Source organism: Paralichthys olivaceus, chromosome 12 (genome assembly GCF_024713975.1).
Source record: "Paralichthys olivaceus isolate ysfri-2021 chromosome 12, ASM2471397v2, whole genome shotgun sequence".
Lineage (NCBI taxonomy): Eukaryota > Metazoa > Chordata > Actinopteri > Pleuronectiformes > Paralichthyidae > Paralichthys > Paralichthys olivaceus.
In genome coordinates, this window is record NC_091104.1 from 13,204,178 (window position 1) to 13,230,835 (window position 26,658).

A 26,658-nucleotide genomic window follows, 5' to 3' on the forward strand; every position below is an offset into this window, starting at 1 on the left:
GAAATTGTTTGCCAACGTGTGAAAGCCGTGACATCTTCTGCAACCTCCACAGCCGTCAGTTCAAGGTTCAGTTTACTGTGTCAGCGAACAGCCCGGGTTGATGAGGGCTTATTCACAGGGTAACAAGCAACAGAGGCTGCTAATCCTCTTCACAGAAAGAGGTGAGGAGGGTGGAGACTAATAACATGGAGCCTTCCCACCCTGATACACCACAACATGAGAGGCCACACACGCCTCTGCCGTCTCTGTTTACTTCTTCCTGCACAGTCACCACCCTCAGCACCAGAACCTGCAGAGGAGCAACATCATCATTGGAGAAGACCCTGACCCTGCTTTTTGGCATATCTGTAAAATTATCTTTGGATCTGATAAGAGGAGAAGAGTCTTTTTCGCAGTGTATGTGGAGTTTGAAGAGGTGGTGGTGGGTTCATTTGTCCGTAGGCTCACAGGTACCACAGGAGATAAAGGGAGAAAGGAAGGAGCAGGGTCAGATGTGAACACCAGAGAGTCAGAATAGAGGCCTTAAAGGCTGAAGAAAGCAGCAGGAGTAAGACGGCACATTGGCACATTGTAGCTAAACGACCAACTAAACTATCTAATTGCATTCCTGACCTCACTTGACACCCAAGTTCACGGGTCTGGGAGGCAGGGATTTGCCGTTGGCACACTGGAAGGAGAAATCTTAACCGAGAGAGTTAGGCAGTGAGACAGTGACACGCAGAGGCCGCACAAAGAGGCTCGGTGTCGGTGTTAACTTGGGGCAACTGTGGGGGTTTAGTCCTCCGGTCTCGGCCGGTTTGGCAGTTCCCCAAGTTTATTCAGCTGACAGATGAGGGTCCAGCAGGTGGCTAACAGGATGAGGCCGAGCAGCCACGTGGCCCAGCAGGGATTACAAGCAGCAAGAAGAAGGTAAAGGGATTAGGCAGAGATCGCAGCCTGCTTTTTTAACCTTGTCACTGTTGTCATACTGACAGAGCAGGAGGAAACTCCAGAGCCAAAATTCCATCCGTTCTTTCCCCGTCTCTCCTTCCTCGACCTCTCCTCCCTCCCTCGCTCCCTATGCTCATCCATCCATGCAGCCACCTCGGATGTCAACAGGGATCCAACAGCAACCAGGAACTGAGGGGCTGCTGAGGAACTGAGCTGGAGTTCAGATCAGAGCGGACTGGACCTCCCTCTTTCAGTAGCGGACCAGCTATAGAACGGTTCTGGATCTTATTGTTGTTTTACAACCGTCTCTTTACAAATGACAACTTGGGGCTTGAAAACCACATAAACTAGCCCATCATGCTTTTGAAGTCAGGACTATTCTTCACTTTGTGTGTGTTAACCCTCCATGCAAGTCAAATCAAAGGTAAGAATCCAGGCTGGCATCCGTTTTCAGAGTTTTTGTAAGAAGTTATTGCTTGTGTTTTATAACCGGGGAATGAAAAGTTTCAGTAGTTGGATCTTTCTGCAGAAAGTTACAACAATCTAACTTGTTAACGCTGCACTTTTAGCAAGTACACGAGCAATTCTGTCAATAATCTGCGCACAGCTCCGTCCCACCCTGGATCAAGAAGAAATTAGAAGAAAGGAAGAATAAAGGACATTGTGCACATTGCTTTCAGTTTACTTAATGAGAAATCCTCCAGATTTTTCATCAGTGACGTTCTGCTGCACGACAGAGGTGGTGAGTCACTTCAAGGGCAACAGCGTTTTCCAGTTTACAGTGTGTATGTGTGACAAAATCCTCTGAAAACTACAAACGCTCGTCCTCAAACTCTGCTTTTCAGAAAATGTCAAGCTGCCGATGAGCCACTTTTAATGCCATGAATATTCACCCTGTGAATTTAATGGGCGATGACATATAATAGAAGTTCACTGGGAACGATAACATCGTTTCACCAGTGATAACATTTGCGTCCGCACGGGTTGTCTTGTTCAGTGTGATGTGCCCGGGTGAGCTCATTATCCTGAAGGAAACAAAAGCCATTCTGTTTCCAGTGTCGCAGGACGCTAATCTTTTCTGGCTTGTAATTCTGCTGTGAGGCCTTTTTCTGCGGCTGCACCGGGCATTAGGGGCCGTTCGCTCTGACGCTCCCTCCTCCTGCTCAGGCCCCCGTGTATGAGCATGTGCGAGTCAGTCTTCAATCTTCCCCCAAAAAAACCCCATTCAGATATTTTCTTGATTCCTAATGAAAACACTCAGGACTTGGCTGAATTTCAGGCTAAATCCTGACCCGCTGGAGGGGGAGGGTTGAGTTGGTGAATGGCTCTGCTTGACAGACCTTAAACAGGGATGTTTTTGCCCATAAGTCTATGGCCACACATTCTTTGTATGTTCTTGGTGTTTGGCCAAATTTGGATTTGAGGGAAACAATATTGTTCATTGTTGAGGTTATTATTAATGTGTAATTCAGTGATTAACACCATTTCCCCTACAAAACATGAATGAATGTGTGTTTTGTTTTTCTAATTATTAGAAATCATTCACTGTACAGCGGGCACGGACATTATTCTGCTTCAGTTATGCAATGATGATGAGGAGATGGATAAAACATCAGCAACACACACCTGTTGAGCAGTTTAATGCAATGCAACAGCCACCAAATACTAAGTATCTCCACGAGGTCGGACAAACACTTCAGTCATCATCAGTGTCAGCTCTGTGATGACAACATAGAAATATAACTCTGACACTATGATAACACACAAATTGTGATAATTTGCAACAATAACATGGGAATCAATGTTTCCATCAATCAGTGGGTTAATAACACAGCATCGTTAAACAAGACAAGATGAACCCACAAGCTCTGAGAGAACGAATCAGCGCTGTGTAATTAAACAAACAACATGATTAAAACTATTAAATTATACCTTCACATAGTCGTGTTATTTTCATTATCTATGCTCTGATGGTCGTGGGGGGAGTTGGAGCCGATCCCAGCTGAAATCAGGAAAGGGGCTGGGCACACCAAAGATCGCCAGCCAATCACAGGTTCAACATACAGAGGCAGACGTATGTTCACACGGGTGTTTGCGATATTGTGTCCACCTCCTACAGATGCTACAGTACACACGCTTACAGCTGTGCAGCGTGTCCTCGTGTGACACCCTCCGGTCTGTTGCTGTGTGATGTCGTCACTTGTGGTTCGGCCTCTGCACAGTGTCACTGCGACGTGCTGGAGATCAGATAGCACAGTTCAGTTGTCTTTATGTACAAAGATCGCTCTCTTGTTTATCCCCCCCCCCCCCCCCCCCCCCAAAAAAACAAATCTTCCTCGGCTCAAAGCTCTGACGCAGATATAACAGTGATTATATTATTTACACTCTATTGCTCTGTTTTATTTTCCCATTACCTTCACTCTGTCCTCTCATCCAGAGGAGGCACAGTTTGTTATCTGAGGCTGGTGACCTCCGGGCGGTGTTTTGGGGCTCATAAATCCTGGCTTATTGTCTTAAGAAGCCCTCTGAGGTTTGCCACCTGGCATCACAATGAGTGCCTTTCTTCTAAAATAGCTTTATTCAATGGGGTGACTGTGTTAGACAGCGTTGACTGGCACACTGTGTAATGATGTGGAATTACCTCAGGGAAAGGCCTCACCACGACGACTGAGTTGGTTTTCTTTACTAACGTGATCAGAAAATTAGTGCCGTTCAAACTAATTTGTTGTGCAGCACCTAAAAAACGATGCGTACATACACACACATCTGTCCACATTCATGATTAATAAATAGAAGAAAGATAAAAGTATCCTATCATACACATTGTAAAATAATATTGCACACTTGTAGATTGGACAGTGGATTGTTCTGTGGAGTTCGTCCTGAGATATCATGATGATTCAGAGGTGGTGGCCGAAGAATTCAGTTGACTACGGTTGAGTTATTACTGAAGTGCTTTTCACAGGATTGGTTTTCGGTCTAGAATAAAATCATGTATGCATTTCTGCACATTCACACCTCGCCCAGTACAAACTCATCCTTTGACTCTTGATCGCTGAGCAGCTGCAGTGATGCATCATGGGTTAAGTTGCCCAAGGATGTCTTAGCAGCGGATCCATAGGGAGAAGAGAGTGTTGCTCCTTCGCTCTCTCAACACATCTCTGCACTTTTCCCAGCGTTCAAAACCCGTCCAAGCACGACGCAGCACCTCAGAGCTCCAGGCCCCAGGTGTTTTCACACCACAAGGAAGTGTAAAGCTCAAATAAAGTCATCGCACCAACGGAGCAGAGGTGGCAGGAAAAGGCAGCAGTTACTTTACAGTAAGAGGCCGATGCCATGATGTAACTTGTTGGATTAAGTAACTGTCACATTAAATACTCCTTAGTGGAAGCTGGTGTTAATTGCCTGATACCTGGGTACACACTTTAAGACTTGAGCTGCTTTCAGACCTGCTCTGAAGTCTGGACATTTTATGGACATTTACCGGAGGGGATGTATGCGAGAATGCAAATGTCTGAGTCAGTTGCTCTGGATATTTTGTGCAACTTTTTCCTCAAAACCCCTTATTAAATTTCCAGAGAGTGTCAGAGTGAGTCCATGTGAGACTACAGCATGAAAATGAAAATTTGATGAGGTTTCTGAACTGAAAGAATACAAATATCTCATTATGAAAAAGAGGTGACATAAACTTTTAAGATGTTGACAAATTGGAAACACGAGATTTGAGAGCTTCTGGTAATGAGATCCAAAGCTGGTGTTGATGAGCTGCAAATAAAAACACATGCTTTCCACTGCTGGGTTTTATCCGTCATGTCCCGCCTCCTGCACGCTCTACGCAGACACCACCCCTCACCTCACCAGTTACGTGTTGTTGTGAACACATCTGTCCCAGACAATGTGCTGCTGCACTCTTTATATGTGAAAGAAGAACTCCTGACAGAATTTTCAGAACACTCATGTCTAAAAGCGAATAACGGCTTTACAAATGTACACTTTGACACTTGCTTTGCTTACTTTTCTTTATGGACAATTAAAATTTGGTTGTCGAGTAATTCCTTTCTGAACGATGGCAAATTCTTATGTTTAAATCGTGCAGCGTCCGCTACAGAATCTCTAAACCTCTATAAGTCATTGAACATAATTTAGGTGCCACTAAGAACAAAGCATTTACTACACACATACACAGGGTGCAGTTTTGACTTTGTGCTGTCACCCATCGGCTGTTGATTACAAAAGCCATCTGCACAAATGGTCTGCACTGCTAAGTGAGAAATCTCACACACACATAATAGTCCACACATTTAAGCGCCTTATCACAAAGTGCACAGATGTTTAAGTCGAATTTTATTTTCTTAATATTGTAAAAATGAAAAAGGTCCCTTCATCATAATCCTTCCTAATCTTCTTGCTTCACATGTTCGTCTCACAGACCTTCAAGACCCCAGTTTCTCTGGACTCAGGGATGTGAAGTACAGACACTTTCTGCAAGCTTCTCGACCAATCAGACACTCTGCACATGTCAGAGGAGAGCGGAACGAACATCGGACCAAAAGGTCAGCGCTGTTCACCACAGGGGTCAAAGTGTGTCCCCAGGAGACAATGAAAGCTGTCATCGGCAGCCATCGGGCTTATTACAAGCTCAGGGGTAAGAAAGTCATGTCCACTGTCACAATTCTAATGTGAATTATTAAATGTATTCAAACCACATGCAATTTAACATACCTATAGATTTTTCATCAAGATCCATGAATTATTCTGCCCCCTGATTTGAATCTACAAGAAAATGTAATGGGTTCTTCCCTGACATGTACCACATCCTTTATAATTTTGTGGAGATCCATACAGTAGTAATCCTGCTTACAAACGTACATGGGTGAAAGCATAACCTCCTTGACGAAGGTAATAATCAGGAGTGTATATATTTTAATGCAATCAATGATTCTGTCCTCAAACACAGTGTTAATGAGAATTAACATTTCCACTGATAAAAAAACGCCCACTAACATCTGGATTTTGTCTGCAATGTGAATGGATTCAATCAGCATTCACCCCTGGGTCAAATGACTCTGCAACAGACACAGGTTTTAATCAGCTCTGGCTCCACTGATGGAAATGTGACACCCTGGTGACCGAGGTGAGACAGCGCCTCAGTTTTCGGTGCGTTTGCAACATAGACGATGATGCACTGGGGAAAAAAATGGAAAGGCAGACTCCTCTACTGGCAATGGGAGAGCCTTTTTTGGAGGTTTTACCCACAAACCTGCGTATATCCGCTAATTGAAGAGGTGTCAGAGTTTGCATTCATGAGTTGAATAATAGTCTTCTTTGATTTTTTTTTAACTCTATTGTAATATTTCTATTCCTGTCTTCACAGATATGTAGATTCTCTAAATCACTTGTAGATATGCAGTGTTTTTGCTGTTCTAGAGGCCGGTGATGTCAATCTGCTGCCACCGAATGAGGCTGCTCACTCCTGACTTTATGGATACGCACAAAGAAAACACTTGATATAATGAAGCTATATGCAAATGTCTTTTGTCCTAGAGAGATGGATTGTGGGTGATTTGAGAGGTCTGAGATTGCCTGGCTGCTGCATTTGGTTGGTAATACAAACTGTTCCGCAACAGCTGCTGTGCATCGTTTCAAAATGCGGCTGATTAATTTGGTGTATTGAACCTAAGCACTTTGTGATTTTTCTTCGAGAATAAATTTCCCACAGGCATCAATATGTTGGACAATGCGGAGCTTGTTTGTGCCACAGAGGCTGATAAAGCACACTGTTGCTTCAGGGCGCCTTTTGTGCTCGTAATTTTAATATTCACACAAATGTCAGAACATGAAATGCAGTTTGACATTTACTGAACAGGCATTACTATGCTGTCCAGTTATATGTTGTTGACTTTATGATAATTGTATCATTATGTGCTCTGCATTCACAAGTGTATTATGATGCATTTCCTCAAAAGTCAAAGCGAGACGTCCGTAACGTGGCATGATTTACGTGCAGTTTGTCAGGAGGCCATCTGGGAAGCGTTCCGAATCTTCTTGGACCGGGTCCCGAACTCGGAGGAGTTCAGAGCGTGGGTTTACACCTGCCAGCACGAAAACCTCTGCATGGACGAGCTGGCCCAGAACTTCAGCAGCACTCAGGAGCATCTGGAGATGGTGGCCAGAGTGAGTCCAGCACAAACACAGAACAATACATTTTCTTTTTGTACTGCACTCCTGTTTTCTATCCTCCTCCATTATACATCTGTGATTGTCAACATCTTGTTTCCAATTTCCAGAGAGTGGCAGAGGAGGCTGAATTTGAAGGGTGGGTGCAGACTTCCCTCTTAAATTTTGCAATACATGTGAGTTTCCTGTGTGTTTTCAGGAGTTTACAAAAACTGCAAAACCTTATTTTTTTTAATTATTGTCAATTACCAGTGTTTTTATTTTCAGAAGCATTGGAGAATCTATTAACTCCTCAACTCAGTGTTCAGAACAACTAAAGCACTGCCACATCTAATATTGCGGACAAAAAATAAAATTGGTTTTAAGCATGAGGATTCTTGATTAACACTAATTTAGTCCAGAAAATGTAGTCGTCTATGAATACATTTCTTATAATGATGTTCTGTTTTTTTTCTCCAGAGTTGTCACTGGAACCCCAGAGCATGGGAGGGAGTGTGAGTTGGACACAAATGTGTCAATATTGTTTAATTAAAGCAATTCAGTCTGTTTACAATGATTGTCAATACATTTGCATGACTGCTCCATAAATAATTGGCGGGATGCGGTTTTGTCTCAGGTACCTGGACACCGCCTCTGATTCTGCTTCCAACGGACGATGACATGGTGAGGTGGTCACCTTTGACCTGATCATTCAGAATCCTAAACCTTGACTCTTCTACCTGGACCACAACATATTGAACACAGTTACCTTCAATGTAATGCACTTCTCTCTGCCACATACTGCAGAATGCCAACATGATAAAAGAGAACAATCAGGAGTACATCGTGGAGTTCAGCGTCACCATCGTGGACCCGGCGTACAGCGAGCTCCTCAGCGACCCCACGTCTCCGCATTACAGCGACATCACCCGAGAGCTCACAGACAAGGTGAGAGAGAGTCATGGGTGCGTTTGCGCACCCACTGTTCATGTTGACACGTGTCCTGAGCTTTACATTCAGACACACAAAACCCCGTGATGTGATCTATGTACCGGAAAAGCTTTTAAAAATCCTACTCCGGGTAATGAAACTCTTCTGGAAAAGCAGCTGTTGTGTTTTATTGTGTGTGTTCTCATAAACTTCAGCTCATACAGCAGCTGGTAGTCGTCCATTCCCTGTTTGCCGACAAAATATAATTGTTCTGTTTTCCTCTTCCCTTATTTTACCCTTCACAACTAAACCATTCTTTCCTCATGCGAGATGACTGACACTGAACTTTGTATGAACACAGGCTTCTATAATATGGTATCATTAGGAGTAAAATGCACCCTGATTGATTTAACAGCTTTAAAGTTGCAAGCAAGGGTCTTAAGATAAGACTTCTAAATTACCACAAGCCCGGAATAGTCAGATCTAATCAAGTAGATAATCTCTGACTAAGAAGGCGTTGGCCACAGCTCTTAGGGATGACTTCTGATGGTGTAAAGCCATCAGTGCGTCATATCTTTTGACAGAAATGCGTCTCTGCTTTCATTTAGATAATGTCGGATAAAAGAGAAAGGTCATAAGTGTGTTTCTTTAAATGTGAACTGTGAGAACAAATTCTTTAACGTTTACGTCCAAATATAAATGTAATGATTATGGTATTAACACATCCTCCATTTGCTGATTCTGGATGAAGAATTAACTGCATCTGCAAGTTGTTATGACCAACACTTCTCAATGTTACCTGGCTCTTTTGCATACTAGTAATACTTCTTTCCCCGCCCTGCAGTAGTCGTCAGTGTTTCCCAGCTCCCGCCATCACCTGACTCCCACAACCCACATGCACACACCTGTTCCCAAATCCCCTAATCCAATGAGGTATGTCCAGCTGCAGCCATGAAGGGCAACCGGGAAGGAACTTTCTAAATATGGTCAAGGGTGGGAGAAGGCGTGGTTTGGACTCTCCATTGACGCTTGTAGCAAAATCCTGCACGAGTCAGTTTTTGTAAACCCCCACCTGCCCACACCCGATATTATCTCTAAGTCAAACCTGGACCATCCGGTCTGTTGACCCGACCCGTCACCAGTGATTAAACACATGCTGCATACACAGTCACACCATCCAATGGGCTCTGGCCTCCTCATCCTCCTGTGCTCAGCTAGCTAGTGGCTATTAAACCTTCTACTTTTTGACACTTTTTACAAGCAGCAGAGTCACTGAGAGCTCTGACTATGTTTGCCCTTATGTGATTAATTTTGATGCACTGGCTAGTTCGCTGTCAGTAGTTGTTATTTGAAGTGAGGGGTCAAAGGTGGTGTTGTAGGCTTTTACAATAAAATAATGTTAATAATCAATGCTTCAAATAAGATGAATTAGATGTTAAAAATACAACTCAATCATTTTAATTTCTGACTTCTCTTTTTTTTTTTTTTGTAAAGATGCTTCATGTGTTTGAAAAAGTTCCAGGGTTCAAAGAGATTCGTGTTCTGGGATTTCGGTGAGTTTCATCACAGATCGTTTCATCGACTTAAAACATAATTTTGAAGTGACATTTTATTGCTGAAGTATCAAGAGAAAATACAACATCACCCAAATTATTCTTGTTGGGATAGAACTCAGACATTTCTGCCTTAGTACACATCCACTGAGGTGTGTGTGCTCTGAAGGATCCTGACTGATTTGTTGTGTTGATCAGCACGGAGGATGTGTCTATGCGCTACGCTGTGGTCTTTAACGGAGAGACAGAGCTCAATGATGATCCCGAGGGTCTTGATGAGCCTGAACAGGAAACAGACGAAGATGTAAATGCTCCTAAACTGAAAAGCATCATTAAGAAGGCTTTAAAACAGGAGCCGTCACTACCACTGGATATACAGACACTCAACTTTGAGGCTGGTAGGATGAATATCAAAGGCTACTCACTTTTAACTAAATAAAAATACAACATGAGTTTAACGCAGGGAACATGTTTCAACTTTTCCATTTCAGTGACTACAATTTATCCAGTTGCTGAGCTCGGCATCAACGCTGTTGAGAGCATAGTACCAGAGGCCGACACAAAGACCCAGACAGAGGACAACACCCCAACTTACGATTTCTTCCCCCCAGTGACAGCGATAGAACACTCTCTAGAAGCTTACACCATCAAACCAGAAACACAAACCTTTGTGCCTTTCACCCCAAACACCCTCCAAGACGCCAATACTGCTGTCCCTGATGAGAGCCCTCTGATGGCCACAGTGGAGGAGGAGTCCGCAGCAGATCCGTCTCAAGAGGCTGGAGACGTTTTAATCCCAGAAACAATATTAGAAACTACCACAGAGCTGGAGGAAGCAGTACCAGAGGTGGAGGTGATGCCACCAACTGAGCAAGACCAGGGAGGTGAGGCCGAACATGAAGGACAGGTGACGGACGGTAAGCCTGCGTCAGGTTGAATCTTCTCTTTAAAGCACAATGTTTAATTTCAATCAGAAGCGAGACAGGTACAAGTCTAAAGAACTTTATCGACCAAACAGTAGACTGTGGTGTTTCTTAATTACTTCATCGTCAGTGTCTGGTTCCACAGTTTTTTTCTATTATTCTGACGTCTGGAAAATGGTGGGAGCTAATTATTGTTATTGGCAGGAGACAGAAAAGACAAGAAGATGGAGAGGCAAAATTCAAACTGGATTGATTGGATGATCCCAAACAAGGAAGAGTGATTACGAAGTGTCTGACATTGATCAGATAACAGCAGAAAAAAAGAGAAGAGCATTGTATCAAAAGAGGTTGGGAAAGAACATAGGGAAGAAATTACAAAGGAAATATGATTCTGATTTTCTTAAATTACCATTTAATAGAATTAATTATGATCGGTCTAGTATTGATCCACATGTACTGGGTTGTGAAAAGTACAGATTATTATTATCATTCAAGTTCGGCAACCTTTTAATATGAACTCCAATTTGACAATTTAATATATCACATGAAACAATTTAGCGACAAATTCAAGTTACTGCACTGAGAGAGAGTGACCTATTTCCTCCTATGCTGTAAGTACAAAACAGTCGCCTCTTAAGGGAAATGGAATCGGCAGTACAATTAGATTTGGTGGGTAGGTTTTGCTCATGGAGATGCTCCCTGCTGAGGCAGTACATCATATTAAAACCCATTAAAAAGCAGTAATTTGTCTGGTGGTCCAGTTATTACAACCTCATGCTGTGCAGCCAAACAAATCTCCCAAACTTGATTTTAAATTCTAATAGAGTTTTAAAAGATACCAAATATATCAAGCTTGTTGAACTGAATTTGGTGGAGTTGAGAAGTATTTCTGTAGAGCAGTTTTGCCAGATGTACGATAATTATAAAAGAACAACTAGTGCACAGGTGTATTTCTTGCATACACAAAATATCCTCCCAGGTATAAAAACTCTTTCATGATATGTTTTATTTTACAAGAACCAACTAATGGTGTCAAGGAGGAGCATCCGGAGCTACAGAATGAAGACGGTCCCTTGGTAACTCCAGACTCTGACCCTGAAGAAGTGATGAAGGATAATCCTGTTGAGGTTAACCTTGATGTACCAGAGTCCTCAGTTCCTACAGATACAGAGCTGTCTGGCACCGAGGCTATAGTCCCAGTTCCCACACCACCTTCTCATGAGGATACAGCCCAAGGAATTGAACCAGAAACAACTGTGGAGCCTTTGCCACCTCCTGATGAGAGTGGTGATGCCCCTGAAGACATCGATGGGTCGAACGGAGGGCACAGTGGAATGACCCCAGTCTCAACGGACGTCCCTGATGAGGGCTCAAACATTCAAGAGGATGTAGGAACGAGTCAGAAGGGGACAGAGGCAGATGGGACCGAGCCTCTGGGGGAAGAGAGCGGCAGTGGATACCCCTCAGAGTCTGATGAACGCCCGCATGAATCCACAGCCGCACCGGCCATGAGACAAGCAAGCACCCCTCTAATGACCACAGTGGACAGGAGCAAAGAGTTAGTGGTGTTCTTTAGCTTGAGGGTCACTAACATGATGTTTTCTGATGACCTGTTCAACAAGAGCTCCCCGGAATATAAATCTCTGGAGAATACCTTTCTTGAGCTGGTAGGTACACAAGCTTTTGTGTTGGATATCATGCTTCTCCACGCTGCATTCTCATACTTGCTTTGGTAGCCAAAGCTGAAATGTGTGATACAAGTACATTTACGCAATGTTTACTGTTTAACTTTGGTTAATGATTAAGGAAAAGATTTTAGAGCAGCCCCACCTGTTGCACAAGTGAGGATGCACTTTCCAGTAGGCCTTATCCTCACAGTTGCTTTTTCATCCCAAATTTTACAGTAAATTGTTTAAAAGAATGTTTTTTAATCATCATTTTATTTTTATATTATAAGTGTTGTAAAGTTTTACATGGCTTTAACCAGTCGCCAAAATCTTGATCAATCCAAGCAGAGCCATTGGGTCAACAGTATAACCAAGAAGCTTGTCAAATATTCTGTTTCACTTAGACACAGCACTCTGGCTCCAGAGACTCGCCAAACCCTGGAGCTTCCAGTAAATCTGGGCCTAGGAGACAGACGACTTTAGCCTCCATACCGGTATTTTTCTTTCCATATTGGAACTATCCAATGCCTCAGAGAGAGCATAACCTTTCTTTACTAATCTTTCAGAAATGCAGTTACTAACAATCAAGTACCTAACATTTGTAACATTTCTAACATACTCAGCTTTAGGTCTCTGCTTTGATTATGTGCATACATAGACCACATGCAGTTGCTTTTTGGTGTTTTGTGCAAAGTGTTGTTCTAATATTGGCAAGATTGTCATGTGTTTTGCCTTAATTCTTTTAATTGTGCTAAAGTTTCCACTTTTTCAAGGACTCTTTAGATTCTATGACAAAACTATAAGAATGTAAATTTGTTAAATCTGTGTCTGCAAGGAATTCTTATTATTGTAAAACAAGATGACTTCTGTCATTGGGATTGGATTTTAAAAGATTTTAAGAATCAAAAAAAGTAAACCTCAATGGTCAAAATGAAATTTAGCTTCTTCACTTCAATGTGTGTTCAGAGAGTGAAGTGTGAAGTAAAATTTCCCACTGGATTACTGTGTTTGTCGTGTGTGCAGTGTAAAATCTAGCATTGCCTCTGGTGCTGTAGGTTTTTGGCTTTTTTGGTGGCAGCCCAGCCTCTGACCTCAGGACCTTCCATCAACTGTTATTTCCCTCCAGTCATTCCTTTTTTTCTCGCTGCTTATTGAGTAACGCTAGATTCATAAGGCTCTGAGAAAAGTTTGAAAAGTTATCCTCACCTGGAGCATGTCTCTTCACACTTTCTTACTTCTTCCCATTCACTTTCATGTAATGGTGCAACAAAAATTCCCTTTCTGTCTGAACACACCTTTTACATGAACGTATTGATTCAATCCTCATACTCTATGTGTGTTCAATATGAAGCTGGACCCAGCAGCCAGTTAGCTTAGCATAACGAATGAAAACAAGGGACTTTGTATGCAGTAAAAAATCTAAGTTAGGCTGGAGTGTTTCTTCCCAACAAAGTCCAGACAGGGAGTGTGTTAGCATTATGTGTTACAACATTTACTTGTGTGTTTTTGCATATTTGAAGCCTTAAAGATAAAGGACATTGAGTGAATGAATGAATTAATGCAACAGGACAGTCATGCAGGTCAATGCATTTTATGTTTGTAAAACTATTTTGCTATATACATGGTAGACGGCAAACTATAGCCCTGATAAGTCTGAATCATGGGACCTGGGTCTGCCTTAGTCATTGGTTTGTGACTCGTGGTAAGAAGCTTTGAGTAATTCTGGCCAGTTCCAGCACTGACACGCATTGTGCTATTAATGGTTCTTATCTGCTTAGTGTGACATCAGTCAGGTTTTGTGGACATCTGTATGCATGTTGCCGAAGGCGATGAAATAAAATAGACAAGTGATTGGTTGAAGTCGTTTTGTTTTGTAACATTCATGTGTAAAGTTAATTTTAAGTTGATGCATAAATGTAATTTCTGGGAAACAAACAAGATACAGTGCGGTTTTTCTGCTTATAAGATTGTTAAACCTGCATTAGCTGCTGGCAAACAGGTGAGGACTGCCTCCCATTTTAACTGCACCTATTAGCTTACATTAAAGAAAGAAGCATCACGTGGCATCCTGCTTTAGGTTCAAGGCTTACCCTGAGGTTGACATATTTTTAGGTTTGCTTGGAGGCGCCCTGCACTGTTATGTAAAGGCCTCAGCTTCAAACTGAGGAGGTTCGATACAAACTGGATCGTGTGTTTGCCGCAGTGCCAAGATCAGAGGGAACATGAACTACTGGGGCAGGTGGGCTTTATTTTTTTGAGCGACGGGCTCAAAGGTTAAGACAAATGGTGAATGCATTATATCTGGATCGTCTCTCAATAGACTTTGATTCATTCACCTGTTATTAAACTTTTAGAACATTTCTTCAGATCTAAACAAAACCCATGTCATCACTGGATCAGGCAATACAATATGAAGAGGTAGGGCTGCACAGATAGAAATTAGATGACACGATTTATCACCTACAAAAATACAAAGCAATAACAAATAACTCTCCATCTCCAATGTTTAATGGTTGCCCAAACCTTGTTTTCTGCAGTTCTCCTCATTAATCAATGTATTTAGCTTCCTGGCAAAACTAATGTGCTCAGACATTTGAACGGGTAAGTATTGTACCATCTCTGTCTATTGTCAACATCCCATTGAGATATCTTCCTTTAAATGGGCTATTTATTCTAGAAGGGACACATTCAAAGAAATATGTCAAACTGGTCTGAGACAGTTTATAAATGACAGAAAAAATTCCAGAACAATAATGAAAAGACATTATGCAGCCCATTTAAATGGACATAATGACACACGTAATGTTTCACTGGATATTCACCACCTTTTATGATACTGTATATTTATTGTCTCTCATATATATATTGACATATTTATATATATATATATGAACCATTAGTGCACAGTATAGTTTTCAGCTTCCCCATTTTCCATATTCCTCTATTACTCCTGTACCTACTGGTTTGTGAAGCAACCAATAAATGTGGACATGGAGGTTTGAATGACTGTATTTGCCACAGTAAATCGGAAACATTTTTCATGGCAGCACATAAATACTTTGTGATGTTTCTTTTTTTCTGACCTCAGAGAAGGGATGTTTCGCTGGGTTTTCCAAAACAAGAACCAGTAGATACAAGTGTAATCTCTGAGAATGGAATGTGATCGTGCCAAATAATGACATTATGGCTGTGTTTTTCCATGCTGTCTATATTTCTTTATAAATGTTTAGCGTATAGGAAACAAAGGAATCTGCAGCAGCTCTACTGTTCCCGCATTGAAGTCTACAAAGACCTCGGTCTTGGTTTTGACCTTGTGAGAAAGGCAATAGAGCTACAGATTGGTATCTAAACGACAATGCACATAAGTTGACATTCTGCATTGAGACAAATGGATGACCAAGCTACAAGCTGTGTGACCGGTGCACCCTGTTGCCCATTTTGTCCTCAATGCTGGACCCTCTCGTACTCCCTTCTCTCAGAGACCATTAGCTATAGGGACCTAGCCCTCAGTAAACTGTCTGCCAGTGATAAGTGAAGTTACCCAATCAGGGCAGAGCTCCTTAATGCCGCTTATCTCCTGCTCGACAGCCAGGCCAGCTAAAGCGTCGTAATCTCTCTCTCTCTCACACTGCAGCAGTTTGATGTTTGCCCCGTATGTAGTGAACGTGAAGTGGCTGGAAGGAGAGAGGTTCAGATCGATGGACATCGATGCAGGTCCATTACTTTCAGCAGGTTGCCCCCCCCCCCCCTCTATATTTCACCACCGTCATCAGTCCAAGTGCATAGTCTTTATAGATTGCAAGTCTGAGTCTGAGGGAAAGTTTGTAAACGCAACATTGTGGAAGATTTTAAGATGGGAGTTTCAACATGGCTGCATGTGTTTTTATTTCTTGATTAGATTAGGAGTTTGTTGGCAAAACAGATACAGTTTAAAAGTTGTAAACCTTTAATTGTAATGTTTTTTAGGCTCATTAGAATTATGTTTTTGTCTTTACATAAATCCAAAGGGCACAAGGAAAATGTGGCATCCACTAACACCGCTGTACCCGGACATACACCTCCCCAAAGATGTAACTACGCATCGAGGTGACACAGACCGCAAGAATTGCGATTATTCCGCTTGGTAGCATTGCATTTCCGGCAGACTCGCCGCCATTTTCAAAGGAATGACATGGACAACGCCTTTTTTTTCTTCGATGTAGAAGTAATTGCTCTTCAACATCTATCAGCTCCAACACACTCGCCATTGTTCTAAAGTAAACAGATGCCAGAGAATTTGTCAACAACCGAACCAGAAACTGTAGGAAACTCAACACCAGCATAGAAACTCCACTGCCACTAGTGTTTCGGCGATGAATTGCAGCGTGACTCACACACACACCTACGCACAACTATGAATGCACGGCATCGTGCATAGGCTACTTGCGTACCTACAGCATAGCTTCGATGCAGAAGCATGAATCAGCTTTAAGATTATCAGACCAGCTAGCCTATAGCCAGATTACAGCAGTGTGGCTTTCCCCCCCAAACTTCCACATTGTTTTGGCACAATTATTGTTAGATGGTGCAAGATGTCAAAAAGACATTTATTTGAAATCTATGTGGATTCTATATGGTTTCTGTGTTTAGACTTTACTGCGCAGTGTAGGTCGGCTAATGCAGAGATACTTGACACAACACTGTAGCATGTGTTGAGATAAAAGCCTGCTCCAAACAGTATATATTATAGATGTGGCTATAGCTTTGTTACCATGCACGACCCTTTTAAGTGTCTGATCTTTTCATCATGTGTTCTCTGGCGCTTCCGTGACTAGAAATAACATGCTCTGTGTTCTTACACTAACGCTCAGAAACCTCACCCTAATTTTGTCCTGAATCTAATTACACTCTCAGCAATGGCAGGATTTCACGCTTGCATCAAAATTTAATTATGAACTATTCATAGCGTTCACACTGTAAAATGTGACCTGAATAATTCAAAATCAGCTGAGCAATGACAACCGAGTCCAAGTCAGTGTGGTCTTCGCTGACACTTGACACTGATATGAATCATGAACATAATTTTATACTACAGTAAATATCCAAGTGAAACGCTCCAAGGACAAACGATGATTCCTTTCTTACCCTTTAGGATGAAATGAATCAGGCACAGTACAGCCTATCCCATGTTCCTGCTGCAAAGAAGTCATTTCTCTCACTGATCACTAACTGCACAGAAAATTAATCTTTTCAAATGAGAAAAATTTTAATACATCTGTAAAATTGAAAAAGAATAATAATGAAATAGAACCTGTTGAAGTTCTGCAGAAAATAATTTGTCCTTCGTCTCATTCCCCACAGCTCCTTCCATATCTGGAGTCCAATTTGACTGGATTCAAGGAGCTGGAAATCCTCAACTTTAGGAACGGCAGCGTCGTGGTGAACAGCAAGATGAAACTGGACAAGCCGGTACCTTATAATGTCACAGAAGCTGTGCACTGTGTGCTCGAAGACTTCTGCAGCGCTGCATCGAAGCGGCTTGACATCAAAATCGACAGCCGCTCCTTGGAAGTAGAGCCTGGTGAGACGTCCTTGTACTGTTGATTTCTCTGCTGTTATATGCTAAGTGAAACTTGTCTCTGAACAAAAGTAAGTTCAAAGTTCTTGAAAGAGCTTTTCCTTGTTATGTGAATGAAATATAGCAATCCTGGATTTTGTGGACACATCATTGTTGAAAAAAGAAAAATCATATATTGTGAACTTGCAGTGATTTATGCTCGTTCATGCTACAAGGCCAGACACTCCACAACAGGAAACCTCACTCGACTGTCTTCTGCAGTTTGACGGTGACGTGCTGTATAAATCTGTTGCATCCTTTTGAGTTCATGACTTTTTGTGACTTCATTAAAAAACCCTTATTGGAAACTGACACCTCCATCAATCAAAATGCACTTTAATTTCCCCTCTGAAACTGTAGACAGTGAGAGACTTGTGGACACTGTATTAATATCAATGAGCCATCACCACTCTGCTCTCTCTATCCCTCTTCTCATCTGGTTCTTCTCTTTTCTTTCCTCAGCTGACCAAGGAGACCCCTGTAAGTTCCTGGCCTGCAATGAGTTTTCCCGCTGCGTGGTGAACAGTTGGACTGATGAGGCGGAGTGTCTCTGCGATCCAGGCTACCGCACCGTGGACGGCCTGCCGTGTCAGAGCACCTGCTCTCTGCAGCCGGACTATTGTCTCAACGGAGGCCTGTGTGAAATAATCCCAGGACATGGAGCCGCCTGCAGGTACACAACAGCTGGCGGATGAAAGAAAACAGAGAGATGACAACATCTAATCTCAGTCTTTACCAGTTGCTTGCTTTGAAATTTTTTTTTTTTGATAAATCCAAGGAAATTCAAGATGAGTGCTGAAAAACATGCATTCTCAAGCCGTGAAGTTGAACATGAAGCAAAAGTCGATGCTGTGCAGAGGATCATGTGAATCTAATAGTTTCCTGCAAAGCTTGATGCTGTTGAGAAGCTGAATGTTAAGTCTTAGCTATCAGATTTTTCTTGATTAGCCAAAAAGTAAAAAAAAAAAAAGCTTACATCACCGAACCAGTGAGGATAATGTATTGATTAGAGACAAGTTGTTTGTTTCTATAATGCCTCTGTGTTATTCTAGTTCTGGTTTACAGTTTGCAGGGGGGGGTTTTGGGTTGTGCTGTGCATATCATTTAGAAACAGCAAATGATGATGATATGTTCATGTTGAAATACTGAAGGGTGTTGCATCATTCAACTATTTATAATTATGTGCATTTCCTGTGAAACATGAAAAAAAAAAAACCCTAGGGCCCTTTTATTTTAATGAAGTTTACATTATATAGGGTACCTACCTCTGTGACTTATATATAATTTCTCATCTCTTTCAGATGTCCTGTAGGTAAATACTGGCACTACCACGGAGAACGCTGCGAAGAGCTGGTGTCCATGCCGGTGGACCCTCCGCTAATTATAACCAGCCTCGTGGGAAGTCTCTGCCTTGTTTGTGGCGTCATTGGCATTTTGATGTTCTTTAACAAAAAGTGCATAAAGCCCAAAAAGGCTGTGACTTTGGTGTAAGTATGAGCCTCCTCTGTTTTGCACACAGTTTTTGTCATTCATGGGGTGTTTCAAAAGCATTTTCATTCACCTCGTCTCCTTTTACATTGTAGGCACACCCTTGCTCCCTATGCCTTTGAGAATACTTTGAGGGTGAACCCAGTGTTTGAGAATGATGATGGTGTCTTAACTCAAGTGTCCACATTGCCATATCCTTCAAGTTCTTCTGCTTCTTCCCAATCCCAACAGTCTGAGCGAGAACATTTTGTCTCTCTTGAGAATATACATCTGAGTATTGAGGTATTGCGGCGCCGCGCAGTACAGACGACTAAACTGACTAACAATTAACAATTAACCTCAAACCTGCGATCAGTCTAAACTAACACATTGATAATACATTAATGAACATTAATGCTTTAAACTTTGTTTTGTAGTTACAACATTTAAATTTACCATCGAAGGGAACACAATGTATCTCTTAGTATTACAAAAATAGAATTTGAAACTATGAACTGCTGTTTTAATGCCAATGAAATTTAGATCAATATCCTCAGTAGCTGCTCAGAGACTTTGTTTAAACAAATCACACACATTAGGCAGTTTAAAAACAAATGATTCACAACTTGGACAACTTCTTTGTTTTCCCAATCAAACATAACTCTGGAGTTGCCAGTCTGCTTTGTTTCCAGCTGATCCTGCCATAGTCTAGTGCTTTATTTCCTTATTGCATCTGTTTGTCTAAGTGCCTCTGGAACCATAATATATTAATGAAGCACACTGTTAATGCCAAGACTGTCTACTCCGTGTCTCCACAGATCCCCAGACAACTCTACACAACAAGATCAGAAAAGTTAGTCTCAGAGATTGTGGACTTACATCACTGCATACCACACAATGAGGTGAGTTCCAGAGACTGAAGTGTAAAGTTGAAGGAATCAGTTGATAAAATGTGCCATGAAAAGATACAGTGACATCAGGTGATTTCACAGTAGATAAATAGTATTTTATCTTGTGGTTTAAGATGGTGTTGGTAACAACTTTTACTTTAAATATCTTACAGCCCTATGATGCGTACAAAGGTAAAACTTGTCTGCATCCTGACCTCGTTGATTTTCTTTTTTACTCACAAACCAAATCATTGTTTTGTGTATTTGAAGCTATGGTTGGTCATTTGTTTCTGAAACACTTTGAATCTAATTTGTGGACATTGTCTTTATGTCCAAATAGGGCCATTGGTATCTAGCAGCTTTCAGTCAGTGCACGTTCATGCGTTTTGGGGCGTAGGTTTGACGAGAGGGTCAATGGGAGGGAGTTTGATATATCGGTTACATTTTTGCTCTTGTTAGCTTTTCCAGGGTTACCAACCCTAGCTTTAAAGCATTTATAAACTTGAAAACAAGATAAATCATAGAACAGTTATGATATTCTAACCTTCCAATGATCTATTTGTGTGTTTATGACTTGACTCTTCCTTAATTTAATCAAATTTGTGATTGATTTATACAATGCAGCTGATGCCTAGATGTATTTATTTGTCTATTCTGTAATTTATTAGATGAAAAATGACACTCTCCTTCTTCTCTCCTCCAGACGTGGCATCTGCCAAATGAATACCAAACATGTTGTCTCTTTAGGCCATCGAATAACGAATGTTTCGAAGAATCTGTTCTTTGATGACACGAGAAACAAGAGACTTGCGTTGCTGTTCAACTTTCAATGGGATTCATGCACTGATGCAGGTACAGTAGAGCAGGGATTGAGATTATTTCTTCATAGTGATGAAAGTGTCTTTTTTTTAGACAGAGCTATGGATGTTAAGGCGGACTTAGGTTGTCTTCAAGTGGAACCTAATATTTATTTTATATATTGTCTGGTAGGAACATTTCCTGTATACCCTTGGCAAAGGTTGTTCTTTCCTCACAATGAGGTATTTATTATTATTTACAAACTGATACACATGGTGGTATCTTAACATTAGACTGTACAATGTTGTTTAATGCTACTCTCAAACTTTGTAATGTCCCAAAAAGAGAATGAATGTATAAGCTGCTGACTTTGTTCATGATGTATTGTGTATAGAAACACTGGCTACTGTGTTGTATCTCAGTTTGTCCTGTTCAAAACAACTTCTCCCACTAATCATGTCTTTTGAGTCTTTTTTTTTTTTAACGCATTTTACATTTAATAACGAAGAATAAAATGTTTTTTGCATGAATAACTTTGATATTTCATTTGTCTTTGATTGTTCGACGCTTGTAGATGTAAGAATGAAAACGAGCATTACCGGTTGTATGCCTCCGCCAGCAAGTGCAGTTTAAGTCAACATGTTGTTGATTTCTTCCATGACCTTTGACTTTTGACCACTGAAATCCATCATTTAATCTTTGAGTCCAGACAACTGGTTAGAAATTGAAGAGAAATCCCCTTAAAGACAGACTTGAGATATATTCATGAAGCTAAAACCTGATTTTGATTATTTGAAGCCAGTGTGACCTTGACCTTTGACCACACAAATCTAATTTAGCCAAATTTGAAAGAATTCTCTTGAGGCAATCACAAGACCAAAATTGTTTTGTCGGGCCACAGTGACCTTGAGCTCCAAACTCTCATCAGGTCATCCTTGAGGCCAAGTGAATGTTTTGTGCCAGATGCAATCAAATTCCCTATGAGTGCTCCTGATGGACCAGTCACAAGAACATGGGGTCACAGACACCTTGACCTTTGACCTCAGACCACCAAAATCTGATCAGTTAATCTTTAAGTCCCAGTGAATGTTTGATTCAAATGTGAAGAACTCAATCAAGGCGTTCTTGAAGCAGCATAAATATTGTAAAAAAGTGTTGACAGTCAAATCAAGGACATTCAAATGGAGAGTTTTTGTGTTGTTATTGAACATTCAGTGTAACAGCTGCACTGAAGAGACCTTTACGTCTGTTTATATCCAGCTGATCACTTGACTGCAGTGAGCCTCAGCTCAGTGACGACATCCACTGTGCATTAGGCTTTGCTGTTTAATTAATCTACACACTAATCTTGTAAGCAGCTATTAGCATTTTGATGTCAGACCCAGTTACAGAACACAGGCCACTAACAGCTGTGTTTCGAACTTTGGAAATATCTCCAGTAACAAGACAGAAAACTGGAAAACGTGGGGAGCATACGTTTATTTCCTAGAGTTTTCCAGTGCAAAGGCCAAAGTACAAAGAGGGAACATATGACAGTGAGTCATCAGTTACAGCAGAGTCGACTGTATCTCGACAGTTCATGTGGGTGAGTCTAAAGAACAGTAGCTTTGAGATGTTTGGATTGTTCATGACACAACCAACAGAGGAGTCAAGTAATCAGCTTCATAAAATATCACATGAACAAACACACACACAAAAATTACATTATTGTCTGTAAAACAACCCCAAACCCACATAACTGCAAACAAAGGTCTACACTTCTCCTCGTACATATCAAATAAACAACAATACAAAAAACGTGATCAAGGATTCAACAGAGAAATGAAAATAATAGACGGCTAACAGAGAAAAGCACGATACTTCAAATGAAGAAGACTTTCCTCAAAGGTTTCTCCGGGGTAAAGATACATTCTGCAACTACAGAGAGAAATAGATTTTAAAGATTTTAAAATGAGCCACAAAGTTATTTCTTCTATCTGATGTCATTAAATTTGTAGTGGATAGAACAGTGGTTCTCAAATGGGGGTCTGCACGCTGCCAGGGGGTCCGTGAGAAGTTTCCAGAGTCATACTAGTCATGATATATTGGTATCCTGTGTTGCTTGGTGAAAATATTTATTCTAAGAATGTGAATATTTTTCTCCAGTTTATTTGCCTTTCTTGCTGGACAGGGGTTCTGAAAGTGAGGACTGAAATTTGATTATAATTTCATCCATAAGTAACACACTGAGGAACTGTATGAAAATTTTGGTCTTGAATTTCAATAACGTCCTGTAATAAAACATCTAAACCCAAAAATCTTGTCATTTACGGGGTCCCTGAAGTGCAAAAGATTGAGAACCACTGTTGTAGGGGCCCATGGCTGAGAACCTCTGAGATAAAGAATAAAATATATTAGAACATTTTAGATTTTTACTCATGAAACACAGGATAACATTATATTATGTATAAATATAGCATTCTGTTTGTTAGTTGTATGAGCGTCTATGAGTGTCATGATTAAATATATTACATAAATCTTGGAGAGAAAATGCATCCATCATTATCTGGTCCGGTCACCAGGGGGTGGAGCCAGACAAAGTACACGAGTGTGAAAAATGAAATTATCGCTTCTAATCAAATCAGATGTATTTATAGACAGTGAATGATGATAGTCTTTATATTCAAATGACAAAAGCTTAAATGACTTGAAAAACAAAACTGTTTCACAGCATGTCTACACATATTCTCATTAAGTCTATTTTTTTGTCCCTATCACAGACTGTTAAGGTTCCAGGTTTAAAGCTACAGGCTACACATCAGTTAAGACTTCCTTGGTTTTGTGCAGTGAAACTGCATTTTAAGGCCTCGTTACTTTCAACCACAGACTAAGAAGAAGAAATAAATGCTAACGCTGCACCAATGTAGTGTTCCACTGCAAAAATAAAGATGTAAAAAGTGAATATAAACCAACATTAAAAATGAGATGATCGAGTATCTTTCGCCCTTCACATGTGCATTTCTGTGTCTGTGAGTGTGTGTGTATCGGTGTCATGTTCCAGGACCAGACTGGTGCTTGTGTGCTTATCTTGTGTGCTGTGGTTCACTTGAGCAGACTCTGGAGCATGGCGGTAGCGTACGTGGGGCGGGCCTGCTTGTTCTCGATGGCTTTCTTGAGGTACTGAATCCCGTCACAGCGTTCCCAGATTTCTTCGAACTGCCTGGGCAGGATCTCCGCCCCCCTCTTCCTGGTCAGGCCCGTCTCCTCCAGACTCAGCTCGCACATCTCCATGTCGTCTTTACCTGGTGGTGGAGGGAAAGAGGATTATACCACAGTACCCCCTGTGAGGCAGGGACAAGTCGACTCTACATTTCATTTGTTTTACCCTGGCCAAAAAAGTCTCCAGCATAAATATTAAATTGGTCATTTGAAAGAAAAACATCATTATTTAATAGAGATGATGTTTCTAGGATACGACTAAAAGCTGCAGACTCACCCGAGACCAACACAATGGGCCGTTTGTCTGGGTGAAGCTCCATCTGTCTGGCTATCCAGGGCCCATCAAAGTGGGCGTACCACCAGCCCTTCTTTTTATTCTGCGGGTCCTTGTACTGGTCCGCGGGCCGGATGAAGGGAATGCGAAAGTAGCGCTGCTGCCGGTTCATGGCCACTTCCTGATGCTGGGCCGTCATCGGAGGAGCTGGGTTCTGTTCAGCTGCAGAGGGACGGCGAGAGAAAGTGCCATCATTTTAACATTTGATTGATTGTTTATCTCCGGAGTATCATTGCAAGAGGGAGTGTTTACAGAAAAACATCTTTCATTTGGTTTCAAATTATTTTTTGCGTCTTTTACTTTCAGTAAAATTACACCGAGCCGGGCAGAAAACAATGTTTAAAGCTTTCTAAACATACAAGATCAAAAAGGACCCAGGAAATGCCCGATTTGGGAAATCCATGTGAAGCAGCTTTTAGCCTCTTATGAAATGCTTTGATAAGACCCCTGGAGCATCAGCGGAGGCCAAGAACAGGATCCGAATATTAGACAAACAAAGTGCAGCCAGAACAGCTTTCACGAGCTATCATATCAAAAGAGAGAGCAGGTAAATATCGTGAAAGTAGAAGCCACAGGGAGTCTAATGTTCCCATTCCCCATCAAGTCTAATGTCTGTTCACGATGGAAAAAGAAGGGAAATGCAGAACAGCAGGTGTGTGTGTGTGTGCGTGTGTGTGTGTGTGTGTGTGTGTGTGTGTGTGTGTGTGCGTGTGTGTGTGTGTGTGTGTGTGTGTGTGTGTGTGTGTGTGTGTGTGTGTGTGTGTGTCATGCTTCATGCTTGGCTGAGCTGGGAATGAAATGAGCGAAGCAGCGAGCTGTCACACAAGCAGTCGCTGAACCTGACGAGCCATGTCTGGCAGTTACTTGCTAATTAAAACAAATATTTCTGACGGAGCCAGACAGAAGCTGCATTTTGAGCTGTTTAGGTGTTTCGACGTCTAATTGAATGTTAGAAAGCACAGGCAGGCTATTTGCGCAGGTTGTCAATTCCCCTCGAGAAAAGCTGAACCTAACGTACCTGGAGGGGAGGTGTGAGAGAACACAGACCTGCGCTCATACCCTAAGGTGAAGTGTGTAATGAAAGTGTATTACTGAGAAGACGGTGTACCACTAACCGTAGTCGGTGACAGATTTAGGAGCCCTCTGATCACTGCCGTCATCGTCGCGCTTCTTGTTCTTGGATTTCCACGCGTGATACACCTTCAGCCGGCGGTGGAACTCCTCTCTGCAGGCGGCCAGCAGCTCGATGTCTGGCGACACAATATGAGGTAGCAAGCATAAACTAGTAAGCAAAATAGTGAAACATTAAAGTATGACTTATCCCCTTCAGCCTATTTAGGCTGGTCTAAAAACATTTTCACAACATTTATCATTTCTTTTAAAGACGAATTCAAATTCTGGACAAGTGAAATGTGATAAAGGTGCAGTTCAGTGACTTTTATTCAACTTTATATAATGTCGGCAAATCCAGAGCAGGCAGGAGAGTCGTCAACATTGAATGATTAGATGCAGGGAACTGAAAAAATTACATTTCCCACAATCCTGGGTTGTATTTTAATGTTATATTTCCCCCTTCCTGCCTCCAAACCACGTTTTCCCATTTGTGGGTGAAACTAATTCCTGTTGGTAGGTGGAGTTTATCACCACTGAATAAAACCAGGCTAGCTGTTTCCCCTTGTTTGTTTTGTGCTAAGCTGAGCTAACTAAGCTGCAGTGTAACGTACATGAGAGGTTTTGATCCTCTTGATAAACTCTTGGTAAGAAAGTAAATGATAAGAAACGTGTTTATTGTTTTCTATCTGGCTCTAACGCTGTCTTATACAGTGTTTACTGACATTTTCCTGGAACTTCTTTTTGTAAATATTTTCTGTTTTAGGAGGAAACATTTTTTGTCAGAGACATTTTAAAAAGTTGGCTGAAATATTGTTTTGGTGATTCGGAAGACTACTCATGAGACAACTTCAAACAAGACTTAGATGAAAACAAAGTACCTGGAAACATTTTAAGTTTAATGGACTCATTAAATTTCACACACTCATTGTATCAGTCCCTTAAATATGCTTGTTCTCATCAAAATCCATCCATTTTGTGGGAAATCAGTGAAAATGTTGAAATGCAGCTGATTTCCTAATGTTAGTTAAAGTGGAAAAACTAAAATCCTGGCTCTACATCAAAATTAAATGGGTTCTTCCCTGACCCATACTGGGTTCAGTTGT

General features: G+C 41.4%; 2 protein-coding genes across 7 annotated transcripts in view; one reads left to right on the forward strand and one right to left on the reverse strand.

Moving 5' to 3' along the window:
• The first annotated feature begins 222 nt into the window (after window positions 1-222).
• Window positions 223-21,364, forward strand: impg1b (interphotoreceptor matrix proteoglycan 1b). Of its 5 annotated transcripts, XM_069536085.1 has the most exons (19): window positions 223-1,354; window positions 5,360-5,575; window positions 6,938-7,104; window positions 7,218-7,246; window positions 7,567-7,601; window positions 7,724-7,770; window positions 7,894-8,034; window positions 9,511-9,569; window positions 9,768-9,967; window positions 10,061-10,486; window positions 11,510-12,159; window positions 12,564-12,653; window positions 17,500-17,719; window positions 18,218-18,428; window positions 19,057-19,242; window positions 19,339-19,525; window positions 20,041-20,124; window positions 20,286-20,304; window positions 20,816-21,364. In XM_069536085.1, exons 1-19 carry the CDS (start codon window positions 1,288-1,290, stop codon window positions 20,833-20,835), a joined length of 3,054 nt encoding a protein of 1,017 aa, XP_069392186.1. In that variant the 5' UTR covers window positions 223-1,287; the 3' UTR covers window positions 20,836-21,364. The 5 variants fall into 5 exon arrangements, 4 of the variants coding, with proteins under 4 accessions (XP_069392186.1, XP_019940394.2, XP_069392187.1 ...); XM_020084835.2 differs by lacking the exon at window positions 20,286-20,304 and having other exon boundaries at window positions 224-1,354; XR_011244783.1 differs by lacking the exon at window positions 19,339-19,525 and having other exon boundaries at window positions 225-1,354.
• Window positions 21,365-22,370: 1,006 nt separating this feature from the next.
• The window catches only part of myo6b (myosin VIb), a 36,968-nt gene continuing 32,680 nt past the window's right edge, over window positions 22,371-26,658 (reverse strand). For both annotated transcript variants that reach the window (XM_069535767.1, XM_069535766.1), the window contains 3 exons: window positions 25,558-25,692; window positions 24,386-24,604; window positions 22,371-24,191 (listed from right to left, as the gene is read on the reverse strand). In XM_069535767.1, coding sequence (XP_069391868.1) covers window positions 23,992-24,191; window positions 24,386-24,604; window positions 25,558-25,692 — 554 coding nt within the window. In that variant the 3' untranslated portion in view covers window positions 22,371-23,991. The remainder of the gene's footprint in view (window positions 24,192-24,385; window positions 24,605-25,557; window positions 25,693-26,658) is intronic.

What these genes read in the sequence shown, in the direction of transcription:
- impg1b (XM_020084835.2), top strand. Translation starts at nt 1,288, where the DNA reads ATGCTTTTGAAGTCAGGACTATTCTTCACTTTGTGTGTGTTAACCCTC. An exon ending in TTCCAACGGACGATGACATG is followed by an intron (nt 7,771 to 7,893) that starts GTGAGGTGGTCA and finishes CACATACTGCAG; the next exon opens with AATGCCAACATGATAAAAGA. An exon ending in CCCGAGAGCTCACAGACAAG is followed by an intron (nt 8,035 to 9,510) that starts GTGAGAGAGAGT and finishes TTTTTTGTAAAG; the next exon opens with ATGCTTCATGTGTTTGAAAA.